We start from the raw sequence: 20,218 nt of genomic DNA, 5'->3' as shown, positions 1-20,218 counted from the left end.
CAATGTTATTGTGAGCCTTAATCTTGTAGACCTTCATTCCAACAACCACTAATTTCCGCATTCTCCTCCTTTCACTGCAATTTCTGAAGATATGCAAAAGGGATCCATCATTTGTTCCACAAAATAGACACCGGTTACCCGCCACAGCTTTGCGTTTAAAGAGGTTCTCAATAGAGGGTAAAGAGTTTTTGCACACCCCCCATAGGAACTGGAGTATTTTGGGAGCCAGGTTTAATTTCCATAATTTATTCCAAATAGGGTTGTTTCCTTGGGAGGAAGAGGCAGATGCATAAAGGGTTTTGTTGATTGTAAGGGTCGTGCGGTATCCAATTTTTACTTCATATTCGCCATTCCTTATTTCCTGCCAGAAGAGGTTATTAGGTGGCCTTGAGAGGGGAATTTGTACGATTCTTGTGGCATCCTCTTGGGTACAACAACTCCGTACCAACAGTTCATTCCATTGTCATCCATCATTCTCAATAATAAGGCAATTGACAAATTATGTCGGTGTTGGAAGATTGAGGTGGAGAGGTCGTAGGCATGGAAGCCTTGGGACCCATCGAGATGACATGATTTTGATATGATCTCTGATGCCTACATGCCAAATGCCGCTTTCCGATAGGATTGTACGAACAATTAATAGACTACGCCAGATGTAACTGTCAGTTCCTTTGCCTGAGACGTCGAAGATGGAATGGTGTCCTAAATATTTGGCATTGAAGATTCTTGAGCAGAGAGAATCAGGTTTACTGATGATTCACCAGACTTGTTTGACTAGAAGAGCTTGATTAGCATAGAACAAATGACGGAAGCCAATGCCTCCTTCTTCTTTAGGTGCACACATTTTAATCCATTTTAGCCAATGTATCTGTTTCTTCCCTTTCTGTTTTCCCCACCAAAGGTCTGCTATAAGGCCATGTAGTTCGTCACAAAGCATCTTTGGGAGAAGAAAGCAACTCATCAGGTACTGTGGGATAGCTTGAATAACTGCTTTTATCAGAACTTCTTTGCCCGCACGGAATAGGCACCGCTCATTCCATCCACCCACTCTCTTTTGTATTATATCTCTAAGGAAGTTGAATATTGCCTTTTTGGATTTGGCTATAACAGTAGGCATACCCAGGTACTTAGGGAGTGTTGCAACCTCTTTAACCATAAGACAATCCAGGACCATTTGCTTCTGTTGCAAACTCAGGTTGGAGCTGAAGCTAATTTCTGATTTATCGTAATTGACCATATGTCCAGAGGCTTTCTCATAGATGCTCAGAATTTCCTTCATAACTCGACACTCAATGTACTCGGCCCTAAAAAACACAAAGGGAATCATCTGCAAACAATAAGTGGGAGACCATTGGGCATTGAGAACTAACTTTAATCCCATGTAAGACACTATCTATTTCAGCTTTCCTAATCAATACTGATAACCCTTCCGCACAAATTAAAAACAAATAGGGTGAAATCAGGTCTCCCTAACAAAGACTCCTTCTCGGCTTTAAATGGCCTTTGGGTACCCCATTTATAAGGAAAGAGAAGGAGACTGAATATAGACACGTGTGGATCAGTTTCAGGACGTTCTCTGGGAACCCCATAATTCTCATAGTATTCTCAAGAAAATATCATTATGTTCTATCATAGTCTTTGCTCATGTCGAGTTTTAGTGCACAGTATCCTTGCCGCCCTCTAAACTTATGTTTTATGGAATGGAACATTTCGAATGCTATAAGGGCATTATCTGTGATGAGTCTCCCTGGCACAAAAGCAGACTAAGTCTGATGAATGATGGTGTCTAAGACTGGTTTAATTCGATTTGCAATTACTTTCGAGACTAACCTGTATATCACATTGCATAAGCTAATAGGTCGAAGATCCTTCATGGTACCCAGGGTATGAACTTTGGGGATTAGAGTAATCAAGGTTTGGTTGAGATTCTGAGGAAATTCATTACCTTTGAGAATGTTAAGGACCATTGCAGTGACCTCCTCCCCAACAATATCCCAGAACGTAGTAAAAAATAATACCGGCATGCCATCGGGACCTGGAGCTTTCAGTGGTTGCATTTGATCAAGTGCTATTTTAACTTCTTCCAGGGAATAGGGCTGGCACAAGTCATCTTGTTGCGTAGGGTTGAGACGAGCTTCTATTACCTCCATGACTCTGTTTGATCACTCCGGGTTAGATGAAGTAAAGAGATCCGTATAATATGCTATCACTGTATTAGTTATTTCTTCATCGGTCTCACACCACTCTCCATTGTCATTTTTAATTCTGGTGAGACTGTTAGATTTTCTTCTCGCACTAGTTTTGGCATGGAAAAACTTGGTATTTTTATCTCCTTCGGTTAGCCATAGTGCCTGGGATCTCTGCTGCCACATCGCCTTGTTTTTCTCCTGTAGCGCCAACAAGTTGCTTGAGAGGGAGGCAATCTCTTGATCCACCCTAGTGTTTCCTTATATACACTGAAGAGAGGCAATTCAGTCGTTGCACTTTCAGATCCTCTGCCCAATGTTCCCATTTGATTCATGGTTCCATCTCCTAAGGTTCTAAGCACACTCAGTAATCTTTTTTACTACACAGGAATTAGTGGTTAGTCCATTTGCCTCCATGTTGTTTCAATTACCTCTTTACATTTTCCTTCCCTGACCTAGAATGATTCGATTCGGAATGGTCGTAATCTAGTTGTGCGGACTCGATCAAAGTCTAATAGTATTGGTGAGTGATTAGAGCTTAACCTTGCAAGATGATGCACCAATGAGTGCAGAAACATAACGTCCCACTCAACGGACCTAACAACTCGATCCAGTATTTTTTGGATATTGGCATCACCTTTTTGACCATTTGTCCTTGTGAATTTAGCACCTTTGTAGCCTATATCAAACAACTCACAATCGCTAAGGCAAGATCGAAGTGATTGGAGCATACGATCAGCAGGCTCACGTCCACTTTGTTTTTCAAAACAGTAAAGAATTTCATTGAAGTCTCCAAAGCAGACCCATGGTAGAGATTCCCTTTTATGTAAGTCTCTCAATATAGCCCACGTACGTATTTTATTGCTGGATTCTGGCCATCCATATATTCCAGTCCCCCTCCATATGAGCTCCCATTTTATCATCTTTCATGCCGAAATGCACACAGTGATCCGAGTAACCAAGAATTTCAAAATTAGAAGCCTTATCCCAGAGTAGGATAAGGCCTCCTAATCTTCTGACAGACTCCACCCCAAAAACATTGCAGCCTTGAAACTTTCTTCGTACACTAGTAATCTCATGTTGACCTAGTCTTGTTTCAATGAGAAAGACTAGGTTCGGGCAGTATTGGCTCACCAAGTGAGTTAAAGTTTGGAATGTTCGGAAGTTTCCCATCCCATGAACATTCCAAATGAGGATTTTCACGGCTTATGGTAGGGCTGGGAGCCAGCCTTTGCCTTCTCATCAGGCTTACGGTCATCAATCCCTCCACATGCTTTCTTGGGCAAAGGTTCTCCAGGTGCCTGGTTGTCCAGAAGTTCCTCTGGGGTATCTTTCTTTCGTTTCCCACCCATGTTTGTCTCTGTATTCTTACTACCATTGGTAGTTGCAGTGGTGCTTTTAGCCTCCTTGCTTGTTTGCACCCCTTGCCTTGGCTTTGAGTTCCAGTTTGTGTGTTAAAGGTTCAGGGTTGGTACTGGCAGGAGGGTGAAATCTAGGAGATGAAGTGTTGGATGGGTTGCTGGTTGCATGGGGTTTTGCATGGGGGTATAGTATTTTATTAATTACTTGGGAGGCTGTCTAATGTGTTTAGTTGGTGAGGGTGAGGAAAAGAGGCAAATTTTATATTTGGTGTGGTATTAATTGTCTCTGTCTTGATGTGGCCAGGGGTAGGTGGGAGAATGGAGACCTCCAATGATTGTCTCATTGCTGGCTGGGTAGGGGCACTAACCACGGTCCAATTGTCTGGGACTGTTGTAGATAATCCCTTGAGAGTTGATCATGTCTCCTTTGGGCAAACCAAATAGTTAGCCACCACCTCATTCTCCCATAACTGGTTGCGAGGTTGAATTATTTTCTCATAATTGGTGGCCCCTCTTTTATTGATACTCGCAATTTTGGAATCACTCTCATTAAGCCATGCATGCCTCTCTCCACTACGCGTGATTGTCTTAGACTGCATATTTTTCTTATTTGGGCCATTAATAATTTCAGACCCCCCCCCCTCTTTTTTCCCTATCTGTCTCATCTTTTGCCACCATCAGCGGCAACTCATCTGTGTCCATCGGTACCGGATTCTGTTGGAATAATGGCTACCTTGCACCCTTAATTCCTGTTAGGATTTCATCCACCACCTTTTTTGCTGATGAGTCGATCTGAAATGATTTGAGCTTAATCGGAGTATCACAAAGAGCCTGGCTATAAGGCCATTTCAGTTCATCGAAGTCCTTTGGCATCTCCAAGCACTCATCATAGATATGGCCAAGCTTACCACACCAGTAGCAGAAATTGGGTAGTATTTCGTATTTGAAGGTAACCCATATGAACTGTCCCCTACCATTCTTTACTTTGACCCCGATGAGCAATGTGTTGGAGATGTCAATGTGTATCATGACTCTGATGAACTTGTGGCATGAATTAATTCTTACCTTGCCAATCTCTAGTAGATCTCCCATTCTTTCTGCGACTAAGGAAATAGATTCCACATCTCTCCTGTTCAGCGGAAGGTCATGAATGCGTACCCAGAAATCACACCATTCCATTCTGGCTTTAGAGAGTTGATCCACTCCAATGATATCACGGAGGATGACAAGCTGCCTTTCGAAGTGCCACAACCCATCATTGAGTACTCTATCCTTGTCTCACCTTGAGTCGAATTCGTATAGAAACAGTCCGTTTCCTATCTCTTTCAGGTGGAAAGATTTGATTCTGCAAGGGTTTGTTTGACCTATTCCCCGGATATTCAGGGGTTTGCTTGACAACACTCTTCCTATTAGGCTTGGTTTAATTTCTTTTGCATCACTTGGAGCAGAACTGCTCCCAAGATCCAGTATGTTTTCTTCAGTATCAGTGAGTTTAATTTGGTTTAGTATATTTGCTAGTTCGGTTGCCATGACTTGCTAAGGTTAATCCGGTAGGGAAGATATGCGAGAAGATGAGGGGAGGTAGAAGTGGAAGAGAGAAGAGAAGAGAGTACATCCACATGGTAATTGAATCCTTCAAATAGCTAGCGCATTAGCATAAGAAAGGAGCAGAACAAAAGCCATAAGGATAGTCGTAAACAATATAAAATCATATAGTTTGAATTACATATGATTTTGGTAACTCGAAAGAGTGACGATTTCTATTTTGATATATTATGATTAATATAATATGTTTTGATCTCTTTATTTTATGTGACAATAAAAAATTTATTACAAATAACCCCATCACCAGTGGCAGAGCTAGGAATCCATATTTGAAGAGGCGGGAGGGGGCTAATTTTAACCTTAAAATATATAAAATCTAAATACTATTGAAAAAAATGTTAAATTTTTTTTATATATACAATATTATTGATAACTATTTTCTTAATAACATATGGGGATAAGCTACCGGCAACAGTAAATCTGCTCATAGATAATAAATGTAATCTTCAAGATTCCATATTTAAAAATATTAAATAATTTAGTTAAAATATTAATATTTTAATTACTATATTAAATATAAAAATATTCTAAACTTGTAAGCATATAGTTAATATTCAATATACTTAAGAAAAATATTGTTAAATTTTTAAACTTCCATTAATTATGGTTTAAGATGAAGTTTCACGCTCAGATTTGAAAATTTTCTAGAAAAATAAAGGGTTATTGTAATATATATTTCAACAGGAGGAGTTTTACTTATTTATTTTCTATAACCTTATAGCACAGTAGTAAGAGTATACTAGCTATAATTAATTATGTACTAAAATAATATTATTTGTGGTATGTGAGATTGTGATAAGTAAACCAATATATTAGTCTTTATATATTAAATATATGCATTGACATTTTGATGTTAGTGAAAAATTAAAATTAGTTAATAATAATGATAGAAAAAAATAATAAAATTAGATAATAATAAAAATAATGGGAAAAAACTTATTAGATAGTAGTAAAATGTTAAATTTATAGTTTGAACTTAATGATCTCATGGTTATGCAAAAACTCCTCACACCTCCTTATACCAACTATAGTATGATGACAAGTAAGGAGTTGGTGTATCAACATCAATACTTCGATAAATCAAGTATCTGAATACTTACAAAATCGTGTAAGAGTTCTTACATTCTTTTGTGAATAGTGGCAGTAATATTCTTGATGTTTTGCTTCCATTGTGAATGTTGGTACGGTTACATTTACGTATTCAGCTACCAACATTCACATTTTTATATTACGAATATTGTGGCATTCCTTTTTATTCCTTTTGCAAGGTGGAAATTTGAAAGAAAAGGAAAGGATCAAAGAATTGAGAGTGTGAATAGGTAGAAATTAAAGCAAATATCGCCTAGTTCAAGCTAAGGAGGAATTTGTTTGGCTCATTGACATTAATGGTCTTTGTCAACAAACCAAACCTTTCTCTCGATCACCGAGGACGGCAATCCTCAAGTGGGGAAGAAAAGTGGGATGAATGATCCTTAATAAAGTAAGGAGACTTGGAGAAAGATCCTTAGAGAAAAAGTACTCGGATGGAGATCCGAGTTGATAGAAGAGATTTTTTCGAGATTTCAAAAGCTTTGAAAAGTACGTTTGCTATAGTCGAAGAATGCGGTTACAATTGCAGCGAAAGAAAATCTCTTCGGTTAAAGGCGTTCAAGTTGTAGATTTAAAAAACAACAGAATGATGGTCGAAGTTGAAACCATCTCTAGAAATAAGCGATCAGCGTGAAAATGCAAGTAGAGTTCAAACGGCGATTAGTTGGAAAACAAGAGTGCGACAACTTGGTGAAACCTCAGTGATGTTCGATGAGGAAGTAAATCTCCCTTTAGAGGCAAACCCAATCAACGGGGACGTTGATCCTCTAAGTGGGGGAGGATGTAAAGGGGGGGGGGGGAGTTTGACCATAGGGAAACTCAACCCAAGAATTGGTAAAGCTACGAGAAGGCTTCGGCATGGAGTGGCGAATGGGAGATATCAACGTACTCTGATGGTAGAAGTCGAGTTGGTATAAGCAACACTATAGGGACATGGACTATTCTGGCGTTGGATCTCCGCTACCCCTAGGTCAGTAGCCGGAACTAACTTAAGCGATCCATCCTCGTCCATTAGGGACATGAGAGTCGGGCATACGTACTTTGTGAAGGGAGGCTGATATCTCTGTAGAGGGAAAGTCCATGGACACTATGGGGCCGTCGAAAGCCCATAGTGCGTGTCCATTCTAGTGTGATGTTTAATCATAGGGAGACCCTCCGGGATAGAATACCAATAGATGCATTGACGAGACGCTTAAAGGAGATATGCCCCTTTGATAGGAGTTGGTTGACCTAGACATGGGGAAATTCGAGACGCCACACAGGGTTTTGGTCTGGCTTAGACCTGATCCCGAGACATTCTCATTCTTTTGTTCTATATTTAGGTCTCTATTAACATATAAACATACACTCTCTTAAGGAGTGCTGGCCAAAATGGAACCACCGTTCCTCAGGCGCGGTGTCGGCAAGGGGGTCTTTGGGCTAACTCCACCCCTGTCCCTCACAACTTTATCTTGCATCCGCCTCCGATTCTAGCGAATATGTTCTACATATAATAGAATAATATCTTAAAAGAAATAATTGAACATGGAAACTCTTATATTGGAAAAAATGAGAAGTGATTGTGATGTCCAACAAAATCTGGCTTTATGTCTTTCAGTCTTTTAAAATGAGACTTTTGTTCCAACAAAATTCTAAAATTTTGCTGTTTGAATGCTTTTGAATTAATACAAATTTCCACATACATTCGTCAAGTCACAAAAAGCACTCAAAAGTATTTAAAGAATCCAATCTATTCTATTGGAAAGAAAAATTACAAATTATTGAAGTTGGCTTTATCGAGCATAGGGATCAACTTTTATTGCCTCACATACTCAAGTTGTCTCTCTTCTCTTTTGACTCCTCCTCCTCTTAATTATCCTTATTGGACAAACTTCTAAATTCTAATACTATTGATGATATCAATCGGATACTCAATCCACCAAAATCGGAATTATCAAGCGCCTTAAGTTGCGTTTCACCTTTAGATTATGCAAAAATTTCAAAAGAATTAAGTTGCACATCAATTATTTGGTTGTCAAAAGCTATAAATTGATGCACATGGGATAAGGCAAAGGGTTGAGTATGAATGCATGGGCTAAGAAAGAACATAACATGAATATTCCCACATGGGGTAGGAATTTCAATACTTATTGTTCATGATTCATGCACAAAACTAAACTGACCCACTTCACATTTAAAGCAACATAATGGAGCTAACTCTATGCCTAACACTAAGACTAAGTCTATCATAATAATCTGAAAAGAAATCATTTTTTTAGAAGTTTTAATATATTCTTTGCAACTCTCTACAAGCAAAGTTCAACTGCAAAAAGATGAAACACTACTTTATTTTTCTTTCTGTTTTATCTTTCCACTAAGATTTTCACACTTATGTTCTTCAAACAAAGATATGCAATGGAAACTTTGGTATTTGATACCATAAATCTAATAAAAAAACTTAATCTTTTCATGTATATACAAATATTATAACAGTCATGTCCAATATCATATTATGTACCATTTTGGCCCAAATCTAATCTATTTCACGATTTTAAAATTCAATTACATATGTTGGAAACATATTTTACTAATAACATTCCAGTAACTCTCTCCTCATTTTCAACGTGTATTCAGTTCATTCTTCCCTCCGTCGCCATTCCCGAAAACCGCTACAAGGCCTTTCGAGTGCCACCCACTATGCATGAGTGATTACATATAGCCACATTTTTTTCAAAGACAAATAGATTGCCTGAGATAAAATGTCCAGCTTTTTAGTTGCCATTCCCAAGGAAGATGAATATAGGAAAATGAAATTAAATAGGACATTCCCTATCCCAATTGTATAGCCATAACTGGAAAAGATAATTGTAACTTTTTTATGTGAAAATAAGCAATTACCTTGGGATTGTACTCTTGATTTCATCAAACACAAGCATCAGTTAGCATCAGTTGTTGCTGCAAATAGAGAAGAAGAAAAAAAGTATAAATTAAATAACAGAAATATGATCAAGAACTTACCATTAATAGAAAATGAGAAAAGGGTCAGTGAATTTGATGTTGATGATCGTTGGGGGGAATGAAGCCTGGTCCGAGATCATTCAGATTCAGAAGAAAGAATGATCTCGAACCAGACAGCAATCCCCTCAACTGTTCATAAACCATAGCATAGAGACCAGAGAGAAAAAAGAGAAACTGAAACAGAAACTGTTTGATTTTGATTTGATTTGGGCATGCATTTGCATATGCATTCCTATTTCATGGGCCCTTTTATACGTGAGTATGAGTAGGAACAAGGACAAGGACTATGTTTATGTGGGTCATATATATTGACATCTACTCCTACTTTTTACTGCTTTCAAAACCTAACTTTGCCTTCTTCTTGCTTGCTTGCTAATCACTCCTACCTTAGTTCACAACGTATCCATGTATTGTGTAAGAGCTAATAATAAAAGTTGTTTTTATAGTTTACAAGTTAATCGGTTCTTAATATGATATCAGAGTTTTCGAGTGTTGGAATCATGTCAATTCTAGTTGACGATGGAATTTCAACACATAAAGGAAGTGTGTTGTACACACTTTAAACTTGTCGAGACTATAGAGAGGTTTACAAGATGACTTATATATTGTTCGATTTATGAGACTTCAACAACAATAGCAGAAATCGAACTTAGGTAAAGATTTACAAGAATCGCTTCCTTACTGTTGAGTACACGTAACTTACTTTGCGTTATCTCTTTTTCATACAATGAAATCAATACATGATCACAAACTTTGAAGATTATGTACAATTATATTAGTTATGACCAAACCAAGTCCTTAATTTAGTAAATTTTGTAAGTGTGGATTATGAGGTGCATTAAGGATTGAAAATGATGTGTTGTTTGGTGTTTGGTGGAGAAAATTAAGGCAAGGCCACTTGTCCTTGACAATAAATAGGTCCAAAGTAATGGCCTTTTTATGTAATGCAATTAATAAGTTAAAGACTATTCAAAGCTCTTTCCTTTGCCTATGTATGCTTTATCTCTCATTTATATATGTCAATGCAAACAGATGGCAATTTTGTTCAAACTTGGGATAAAATGTCATCATTTCCTTAGAAAATTAGTGCTATATGATGTGTTTTTTTATGATGTTTACCTGTTTTCCCCCTATTATTAAAGCTTATCTGGATCATTTGAACAACTATTGATAAATTAATTAATATTCAATATCCAATCACAATTTTATATTTTTTTATCATTAAAACTACAAAGTTCTCGTATGTCGCTGAGACCTTTCCAATCGATACTGAGAGGGGATTTTCCAATATAGCTATAAGTATTCTCCCGAGTTTTACTCTAGGATGTATAGCCGAACCTAAAAGGCAATACTCGGAAACTGCTTCCCACAATTCCGCAGTAATCTCTTGTGTATCAAACTTGACCATCGTACGAGCATTTATTATGGGCCCGACGGGCTCATTGGTTTAGTATATGATTATAGTATTGATAATTGAGTTCAATTAAGGGGTATTTATTTACAAACTTGAGAAAGGAAAGGAAAGGAAAATTATGCATAAAAACAGTATGATTCCAAACTTAAATGGAAAGAAATACAGGTTGGCCTGCTAAAGCTTTGTTCAGAACCAGGAATAATAAAGAAGATTTAGGTGGGCATAGCATAGCATATCATAGGGGTATGCTCCTTAAAGGAGGGAAAAGAAAACACTGACTGATTCACTGTGAAACCTAATTAATCACACTGCTTGTAAACATATTGTTTCAAATAAAACTAAAAGCATTGTTGTTGGAAAATGCAGATGAAAGCAATGAAGAATGTAAGGACTCGAACCTAAGGGGCCGGGATGGTGTCAGGGCGAGCAAACAGTGACCCTTAAAGATGGCGATAGGAGCAATAATGAAATTGATCTCACAAGAGAGTGATTAAACTATACTAGTAAGGTGTATTTGTGGTACATGTAGATGGATTTTAAAGCCGTGAGCAATGTGACATAGAATTTGATCCAAGACGGACAACATTTGGCTCTGCCATAAAGGAAAAGATGATATGGTTTCATCAAGAGTTCAAAGTAGACCCAACTTTGATGCAATTCATTCCTCTAGACTAACCAAAATTTCTCTCACAAAAGCCATCTTTTGCTGTTTGATAATCAAAAACATTAATTGCTTGTACAGCCCCCCTATGCTTTACGCATTATAAGCATCTTTATTTCTTTAACTTTAGAAGCTTTTCATGATGACACTTGCCATAATTACAAACAACAAGGATTTACCAACAGCACAAATCACATCCTAATAAAGCTCACCAAAACCGGACCCCTATATCTTAACTTTATATCCTTAATCTTAGTTCGGGATATCACTTTCACTCACTTTCTCAATCACATGTGCACAATAAAAAAACTTGTTCACAAATTTCCTAGCAGATAACAAATCATAACTTATAGAACCCAAGCAAAGCAGCTTACAGAAAAATGAGAGATTCTGTATACATTTGATAACTAAGTCACAGAAGAAAAACAGCAAAAGGAAATAAGGTCCTTTGCCTCTATAAATTAATACTTTAAAACAAACTTAAGAGTCAATATAGATGCTTGCATCACTCTGAGAATTTTCCTTATCACAAGCCTTTTCTGCCTGAGTCGGATTGACTGCATTGCTGTTGTTCTTCTTTCTGCAGAACTTTGGTGGCTTTGCACGAGTTGATAGAATCTGGAATTCACACATAGATTAATAGAAAGTGATGGATTGTATATCAGTGAACTCTAATAACTCACTTATAATTGCTGTGAACGTCTGCTAATACCACAACTCGTGCCAAACCACCAAAGTTCGGTAGAAAGAAGAACAACAGCGGTGCAGTCAATCCGACTGGCAGAAAAGGCTTGTGATCAGGGAAATTCTCAAAGCCTAATTAGCATTTCCAAAGAAGATCCCAGCAACCCAAATGCAGCTGACAGAAAAGATGACAATGACACTCTGAATGGCCACGCAAATTGCGAAATTTCACAGAGTTTCTACCACAAGGGGCCACCACCTAAGACTGAACTGAAAAAGGTATTTCTTTTCCAATCAAGCATACATGTTTTCATGCAAGCTGTTGATTTCAATCACTTTCTTTTAATCTCACTTATAATTGCTGTGAACGTCTGCTAATATTGTTGAGAACTCAACAGCTTGCATGAAAACAAGTATGCTTGATTGCAAAAGAAGTACCTTTATCAGTTCAGTCTTAGGTGGTGGCCCCTCGTGGTAGAAACTCTATGAAATTTCGCCATTAGCGTGGCCATTCAGAGTGTCAAGCTCTTCTTTTCTTTCAGGTGCATTTGGCTTGCTGGGATCTTCTTTAGAACTACTAATTAGGCTTTGAGAATTTCCCTGATCACAAGCCTTTTCTGCCTGAGTTGGATTGACTGCATCGCTTCTGTTCTTCTTTATGCCGAACTTTGGTGGCTTTGGTGGTTTTGCATGAGCTGTTGGGATCTGGCATTCACACATAGATTAATAGAAAGTGATTGATTGTATATCAGTTAACTCTAATAACTCAATTTTAATTGCTGTGAATGTCTGCTAATATTATTGAGAACTCAACAGCTTGCATGAAAACACGTATGCTTGATTCGAAAACAAGTACCTTTTTCAGTTCGGTCTTAGGTGGTGTCCCCTCGTTGTAGAAACTCGGCATTGGGCTAGCCTTGAACGTCAAGTTCTTCCTCAGTTGCTTGACCGCTGCCTCTTCCTCTTCCTTGAATACCAGATTGGGAGGAGAATATGTTAGACTCATCTATCAAATATGAAAGAATGATTACATATTTAAATGCCCTTATGATGAAATATTTTAAATAGCTCACCTTGATCCTTGCTTCACTTTGGGTTTTCTCAGCCTCAAGTGCTTGATTTTTCTCCTCCAACTTGGAATGAAACTAAAAGATCATAGCATGATAAAGACATTGCATCTTACTTTCAGAAATCTAAGTGAAAAGTATTATATTGAATAGTTAAGCCAATTTACTTGTACAAGCAAAGGCTAAGAAAGAAAGTACCTCCCTCCGTTTTACTGCACGCTCAGTGCATCTGAACACAGAAACTGGAGCAACACTTCTCCTAGCTTTGTTAGTCCGTGCAGATGCTGAAGTACTATTGCATAGTCAAGGTATAAATCAACATCATCACACAAAAATGTGCCAGAGAAACAGAAGATGAAATATAAATATAGAAAGAAGCAAACTAAGCCAACTATAAGTTGCTGGCATCTTGTTATTTGGTTGCAATGGCTTTCTTAACCCAAGTGGCTGCATTAAACATGCATGTGTTTCAATAAACAGAAAAACTCATTAAATACTAAAAAACGGTGTTGTGATTTGATTAAATAATCTGAGATTCTGATTGATATCTACCCTAAAAATTGTGATCCAATATATAGATTCTGCAATCATTCACCTTCTTTTGGATTTGGACAAATATAAATATTAAAAAAAATTCATGCTTGCCTGCAGGATTACCTGGTTCTGCTTTGTTGTTGGTTGTAGCACATGGTTAGCATTAACTGGTTTTTTGAAGCTAGCAGCAGTACCAAGGTCAGGTCCGGTAGGAGGAGTTCCCGAAGAAGCACGCCTCGCATTTGCTCGGGCAGATGGCTGAGGAACAGTGTGTTTTGTTCGAACTCCTGCAGAAGGAGCAGCTTTTGATCCATGCTTTGTTTGTAATCGAGATTTAGTATGATCCTGTCTCTTCTGCTGTCCTGATTTGGCCTTCTCCTCTGGCAAGCCAGCCTCAAATTGTGACCTTGGTATAGTCTGGTCCTGCTTAATTTTTTCAGCATGGGGAACTTCATTAGTCTCAAGTGACATTTCAGTTGTATGTTCCTTCGCTTCATATTCCTTTGTCTCAGAGCTCTCCTCTGAACTTTGAAGCTCAGAAACCCCATTTTTAGGCTCACAGGGCTCTAGACATTCTGGCTCCTTGTCCATGGCACTGCAATAAGGAACACAAACATCACAATCAGATACATAAAATAGATGCCCATTCTATAAATCTACTAAAAAACATTTCTCTTATGATTAATTTCTTTTTTCCTCTTAAATTTTTCCTCAATTCAACGTTAGAGACAATGTCTTAGCATATTAAACTTTCTAAGTCTTAAGCTCTACATGATGCTCAAAGCTGCAGCCTTCTATGCTACATCATAAGTAAGCCAATTTTTGTGGTTTGGACCATGGTTCTGAGGTAAATCTTACCACTGCCTTAAGGTCCATCCTTTTAAAAAAGATATTAAATTGCCCCAAACCACCTGGTGGTAACCAATTGCACCTCTATAAACTCTAAATACATTTCATCCCATCATTCTGAAAATTTTCTAGCAGAACGTTAATCCTTTCTGTCTTTTTCAGAGAATGAAATAAAAGGAGCATAAGATCAATTTGGCTCCCTAAACTAAAGTTTCAAAGTAAATAAGGATTTTAACCTATCAAAATTAGGATTTTAAACTATCAAAATCATCATTCGGGTCCTAAATTAAGCAATAAACATCAATTAACTCTCTATCCTAAGCAAAAATTATCAATTAAGTCCTCATTGAAAATCATTAGGTTAAACAGTTTCAAATCCTCTTCCCCTAACCAATTTTGAGCCAACACAGATCATTACGGTTCATGTCAAATAGTCACAATTTCCGATTTTAGGATAGGATACGAACTCAATTAATGATTTTTGCTTAGTTTACGGAATTAATTGATGATTTTAATAATTGAAGGGGGTCAAAGCAAGTTTTATCCCAATAAAAGGAGCTATTTTCTACTTTTTAGTTTTTAACATATTGTTTATCAAAGGTACACACGAAGTACTTGAGGTCCTAGGAAGGAATTCCATTTCTTTTTCTATCAGCTAAAGTAAACCCTCCACTGTATAGCCTAAACTTAGAAAGATATTTTTTTTAAATAAAAAAATGTATGGCATTTGTCATGAATATAGAACCCAGGCAAATTATAACTTTTTGTTCACAAATTTCCTAGCAGATTACAAATTATAACTTATAAAACCTAAGCAAAGCAGCTTACAGAAAAATGAGAGATTTTGTATACATTTGATAACTTACAGAAAATTTACAACATACATTACACAAACATGGCACCAAGTCCTTATAAGTTAAAGGGAACAAGATGAACATTCTTCACAATAAGTCACATGAGATAAACAGCAAAAGGAAATAATGTCTTTTGCCTCTATAAATTAATACTTTAAAACAAACTTAAGACTCAAAGTAGATGCTTGCATCACTTTGTTCATACTCTTGTGAAATTTGGCGATTTGCATGACTATTCAGAGTGTCATGCTCAGCTTTTCTGTCAGCTGCATTTGGGTCGCTGGGATCTTCTTTGTAGCTACTAATTAGGCTACGAGAATTTCCCTGAGTCGGATTGACTGCATCGCTGCTGTTCTTCTTTCTGCCAAACTTTGGCGATTTTGCACGAGTTGTTGGAATCTGCCATTCAGATATATATTAATAGAAAGTGATTGATTGTACATCAGTGAACTATAATAACTCATTTAATTGCTGTGAATGTCTGCTAATATTATTGAGAACTCAACAGCTTGCATGAAAACACATATGCTTGATTCCAAAAGAAGTACCTTTTTCAGTTCAGTCTTAGGTGGTGGTCCCTCGTGGTAGAAACTTGGCATCGGGCTAGCCTTGAATGTCAAGCTCTTCCTCAGTTGCTTGACAGCTGCCTCCTTTTCTTCCTTGAATACCAGATCAATAATAGGTTGGGAGGAGAATATGTTAGACTCATCTATCAACTATGAGGTAGGATGAGGAGGAGACAGAACAGAAAGACTGATTACATATTTAAATGCCCTTATGGTTAGATATTTTAAATAGCTCACCTTGATCCTTGCTTCACTTTGGGTTTTCTCAGCCTCAAGTGCTTGATTTTTCTCCTCTAACTTGGAATAAAACTAAAAGACCAAAGCATGATAAAGACATTAAATCTTACTTTCAGAAATCTAAGTGAAAAGTATTATTTGAATAGTTAAACCAAATTTACTTGTACATGAACACAGGATAACAAAGAAAGTACCTCCCTCCGTTTTTCTGCACGCTCAGTGCATCTGAACACAGGAACTGGAGCAACACTTCTCCTGGCTTTGTTAGTCCGTGCAGATGCTGAAGTACTATTGCATAGTCAAGGTATAACTCAACATCATCACACAAAAATGAGCCAGAGAAACATAAGATGGAAGTATAAATATAGAAAGAAGCAAACTACGCCAACTATAAGTTGCTGGCATCTCAAGGATACATGGAAGTGACAGAACAATTATCTTCCTCATCAGGATGCTTCTTGTTATTTGGTTGCAATGGCTTTCTTAACCCATGTGGCTGCATTAAACATGCATGTGTTTCAATAAACAGCAAAACTAGTCAAATACTAAAAAAAAGGTGTTGTGATTCAATTAAATAATCTGAGGTTCTGATTGATATCTACCCTCAAAATTGTGATCCAATATATTGATTCTGCAATCAATTCACTTTCTTTTGGATTTGGACAAAAATAACTATTAAAAATATTTCATGCTTGCCTGCACCATTACCTGGTTCTGCTTTGTGGTGTTTGGTTGTAGCACGTTGTTAGCATTTACTGATTTTTTGAAGCTAGCAGCAGTACCTAGGTCAGGTACAATAGGACGAGTTCCTGATGAAGCACGCTTTGCAGTTGCTAGGGCAAATGGCTGAGGAACAGTGTGTTTTGTCCGAACTCCTGCAGAAGGAGCAGCTTTTGATCCATGCTTTGTATGTAATCGAGATTTAGTGTGATCATGTGTCTTATGCTGTCCTGATTTGGCCTTCTCCTCTGGCAAGCCAGCCTCAAATTCTGACCTTGGTATATTCTGGTCCTGCTTGATTTTTTCAGCATGAGGAACTTCATTAGTCTCAAGAGACATTTCAGTTGTACATTCCTTCACTTCATATTCCTTTATTTCAGAGCTCTCCTCTGAACTCTGAAGCTCAGAAACCCCATTGATAGGCTCATAGGGCTCTAGAACATCATGATGACTGGTATCAGCTTCAAGATTTGGATCATCAAGAACACCATTTGAATAAACTATTACACAATCTGGCTCCTTGTCCATGCATATATCAGAAACTTCTATTCCCATCGCACTGCAATGAGGAACACAAACATCACAATCACATATAAAACAGATGGCCCTTCTATAAATCTACTAAAAAAACATTTCTCTTATGATTAATTTCTTTTTTCCTCTTAAACTTTTCCTCAATTCAATGTGAGAGACAATGCCTTAACATATTAAACTTTCCAAGTCTTAAGCTCCACAGGATGCTCGGTAAGCCAATTTTTGTGGTTTGGAACATAGCTCTCAGATAAATCTTACCACTGTCTCAAGGTTCATCCTTTTGAAATAGATGTTAAATGGCCCCAAACCACCTGGTGGTAACCAATTTCACCTCTCTATAAACTCCAAATACATTTCATCCCATCATTCTGATTTTTTTTTTTTTGCAGAATGTTAATCCTTTTCAGTATTTTTCAGAGAATGAAATAAAAGGAGCTATTTTCTACTTTTTAACATATTGTTTATCAAAGGTACAGAGCCAATACTTTACTGACACACGAAGTACTTGAGGTCCTAGGAAGGAATTCCGTTTTTTTTTTTTCTATCAGCTAAAGCAACCCTCCACTGTATAGCTATGAGGCAATATCTGCTATAGCCTAAACTTAGAAAGAACAAAAAGAGATTCACTCATTCTTAAAACAGTTTATTATATAAAAATATATGAAAAATATCTTTTCAAATAAAAAAGAATGGCATTGGTCATGAATATTATATAAACCATAATAGTCAAGGACCGAGGTTTAGGAGAAAAACAACACTATTGAGGCACAACTGAAGATGACAAGATGTTGGACCCCAATACCCCATAACAAAAGCCATCCGGAACAACACTAAGAATATTGAAATATCAAAGAGAAGATATTTGTATTCCTCCAATGCCTATTTTCAAGGGAATGATGTTTTGGCATAAAATATGAATCGACACTTGACAGGGCACAATAATTTGATTTGTTAATGGAGAAATTAGACAGCATGTTTGGAAATTTATCAAAATTCAAGTTATATTGTCAGCAGGAAGCAGATGAAAATCTTTGATATTTAAAAATAAATAGTATATATTTTCTTTTACCAACATTTTTTTTAAAATAATGAGTGACCAGAGGTCACGGGTTCGAGTCTTAGGAGCGGCCTCTTGCCAATTAAATTGGCAAGGGAAGGCTTGCCCCCAATACACCCTTGTGGTGGGACCCCTCCCCGGACCCTCGCTCAGCGGGGACGCGTAATGCGACCGGGCCGCCCTTTTTAATGAGTGAAACCACCAACCAAAAATTCTTCAAAGAACAGCTAAACATAACTACTACTGACAATGAAGACAGAAGGAGATATTTGCGTTCAAAAATTGTATATAATCAGTGCAGTAACAACTAGAGATCAAAAGAAATGATGACCAAAAAGCAGAGGGGAAAAACAACAACAAAAAAGTGCCCTTGGAAAACTCGAAAAAACATGATTACTTGACAACAACAAAAGATGCAGCAAACAGGAATCATTTCCCTTGATAGCCGGGGGAGACAAGGCAACCAAATGAGAGATTTTCTTAAAAAGAAAAAAGAATAACCACCAAAGGTATCTAAATTGACGAGTAAAGCCCAGTCGAATAATCATGCCGAGTTGAAAAATCCAACAAGCCAATAAGACTTGACAATTAATTTCAATTTTACAACTGTAGGATCAGCTCAATGTTGCATAATACGGAACATGAAAATTGAAAACCGAGAAGGTTTTTGCTTGTCATTTCGATGCTTTGATTAATTTATATTTTTCAAAAAGAAAAGGTTGACCATCATCCTGTTGCAAATGACACTCATTCTTCTCTTGGTAGTTCTCTACAGAACAATATGCATCAATTGAAGAAACAACATTCAAAAGAAAATTTCAGAAAAGGCCTATCTCATTGCTAAAATCATAGACCTCGGTTGAGTCGTTGCTTAGAAAAGGCGACAAAATTATAAGAAAAGTACTAAGTTCATTATTTTTCATGTCCTGCATTTCCTCAGCAACCAAACAAGAACACCAAACACCGAAAAAAAAATTGGGTGTCAACAAACACAAAAAGAAACCCACATTTTCGAAACAATGAGCTCCTACAAAAGAAAAAAGAAAGGAGCAATTCCAGAAACGGAAAGATAAAACCAAACATCAATCGTCATAAGAGCATATACAAACAGATAAGAAACGTAAACCACATTACATGCAAGTGGAGATCTATGGGCGGAAAAAGAAGGAGAAGGCAGAGATAGTGAAAGAAATTTACAATAATTGTCCGATCTGAGAATAAGCGGTGGCGCTGAGCGGCGGTGGTGCGAATGTCTGTCAGTATTTTGGTTAATTTTGATTGAGAAATTGAAAGAGAGGAAGAGAGAGCGTTTGATGAGCGTGATTTCTGTGTGTTGGTTCTGTTGCTTTCTTTTATAGTATCTGTAATTAACCTCCGTCGGTGTTCACGCCGTTAAATCACACCGTCATTTCTGTAGCAATTTGAAAATTTGAAGTTCCTTCGTCAAATATTTACGTTTTCCCCCATTTGATTTTTAAAAAATCTGACACCTTTTTATCCGTTTTTTATTATTACTTATCTTTTTCCTTTTTAACATCTTCCAAAGAATTACTCCTAATGACTAAGTTTTATTTTGGCTTAATACATACTCAGTCCCTTAAAGTTGTCCATTTTATTCATTTAACCCCTTCAACTTAAAGGACATCCTTTTAACTCTCTAAACTCCAAAAAAACGCTACTTTTAATCCCCTATCATCCGACGTGGCATTGACCTAGTCAACGTTTGTGTCTCAAACACAGGAGGCGCGTGGGAGGATTTTGTTCTTGCCTCCAACGGTAAAAAAAATGCATACAGCCCCCTAA

At 37.3% G+C, this 20,218-nt stretch overlaps 2 protein-coding genes across 2 annotated transcripts; both read right to left on the bottom strand.

Moving 5' to 3' along the window:
• Positions 1-11,536: 11,536 nt before the first annotated feature.
• Positions 11,537-14,364, bottom strand: LOC136217399 (protein WVD2-like 3). Its single transcript, XM_066004000.1, has 6 exons — positions 13,722-14,364; positions 13,393-13,511; positions 13,263-13,356; positions 13,071-13,142; positions 12,854-12,964; positions 11,537-11,931 (listed from the first exon to the last, which is right to left on the bottom strand). The coding sequence occupies exons 1-6, from the start codon at positions 14,187-14,189 to the stop codon at positions 11,794-11,796; spliced, it is 1,002 nt and encodes a 333-aa protein (XP_065860072.1). The 5' UTR covers positions 14,190-14,364; the 3' UTR covers positions 11,537-11,793.
• A 907-nt stretch (positions 14,365-15,271) lies between these two features.
• LOC136219607 (protein WVD2-like 3) lies at positions 15,272-19,738 on the bottom strand. Its single transcript, XM_066007075.1, has 7 exons — positions 19,613-19,738; positions 16,813-17,383; positions 16,521-16,600; positions 16,299-16,392; positions 16,105-16,176; positions 15,850-15,960; positions 15,272-15,700 (listed from the first exon to the last, which is right to left on the bottom strand). Exons 2-7 carry the CDS (start codon positions 17,377-17,379, stop codon positions 15,467-15,469), a joined length of 1,158 nt encoding a protein of 385 aa, XP_065863147.1. The 5' UTR covers positions 17,380-17,383; positions 19,613-19,738; the 3' UTR covers positions 15,272-15,466.
• Positions 19,739-20,218: the final 480 nt, after the last annotated feature.

This window comes from Euphorbia lathyris, chromosome 2, assembly GCF_963576675.1.
Source record: "Euphorbia lathyris chromosome 2, ddEupLath1.1, whole genome shotgun sequence".
In the NCBI taxonomy this organism is placed as follows: domain Eukaryota; kingdom Viridiplantae; phylum Streptophyta; class Magnoliopsida; order Malpighiales; family Euphorbiaceae; genus Euphorbia; species Euphorbia lathyris.
This window is presented reverse-complemented; position numbering and strand designations above follow the sequence as displayed.

Excerpts from the sequence above, each read along its gene's own strand:
- LOC136217399 (XM_066004000.1), bottom strand. The coding sequence starts at position 14,189 with ATGGACAAGGAGCCAGAATGTCTAGAGCCCTGTGAGCCTAAAAATGGG. Across the intron at positions 13,357-13,392 it reads TTTCTCTGGCACATTTTTGT|TACTTCAGCATCTGCACGGA; the intron begins GTGATGATGTTG and ends ACTATGCAATAG. Across the intron at positions 12,965-13,070 it reads AAAGTGAAGCAAGGATCAAG|GAAGAGGAAGAGGCAGCGGT; the intron begins GTGAGCTATTTA and ends CTGGTATTCAAG.
- LOC136219607 (XM_066007075.1), bottom strand. The coding sequence starts at position 17,379 with ATGGGAATAGAAGTTTCTGATATATGCATGGACAAGGAGCCAGATTGT. Across the intron at positions 16,601-16,812 it reads ACACCACAAAGCAGAACCAG|CCACATGGGTTAAGAAAGCC; the intron begins GTAATGGTGCAG and ends TGTTTAATGCAG. Across the intron at positions 15,961-16,104 it reads AAAGTGAAGCAAGGATCAAG|GAAGAAAAGGAGGCAGCTGT; the intron begins GTGAGCTATTTA and ends CTGGTATTCAAG.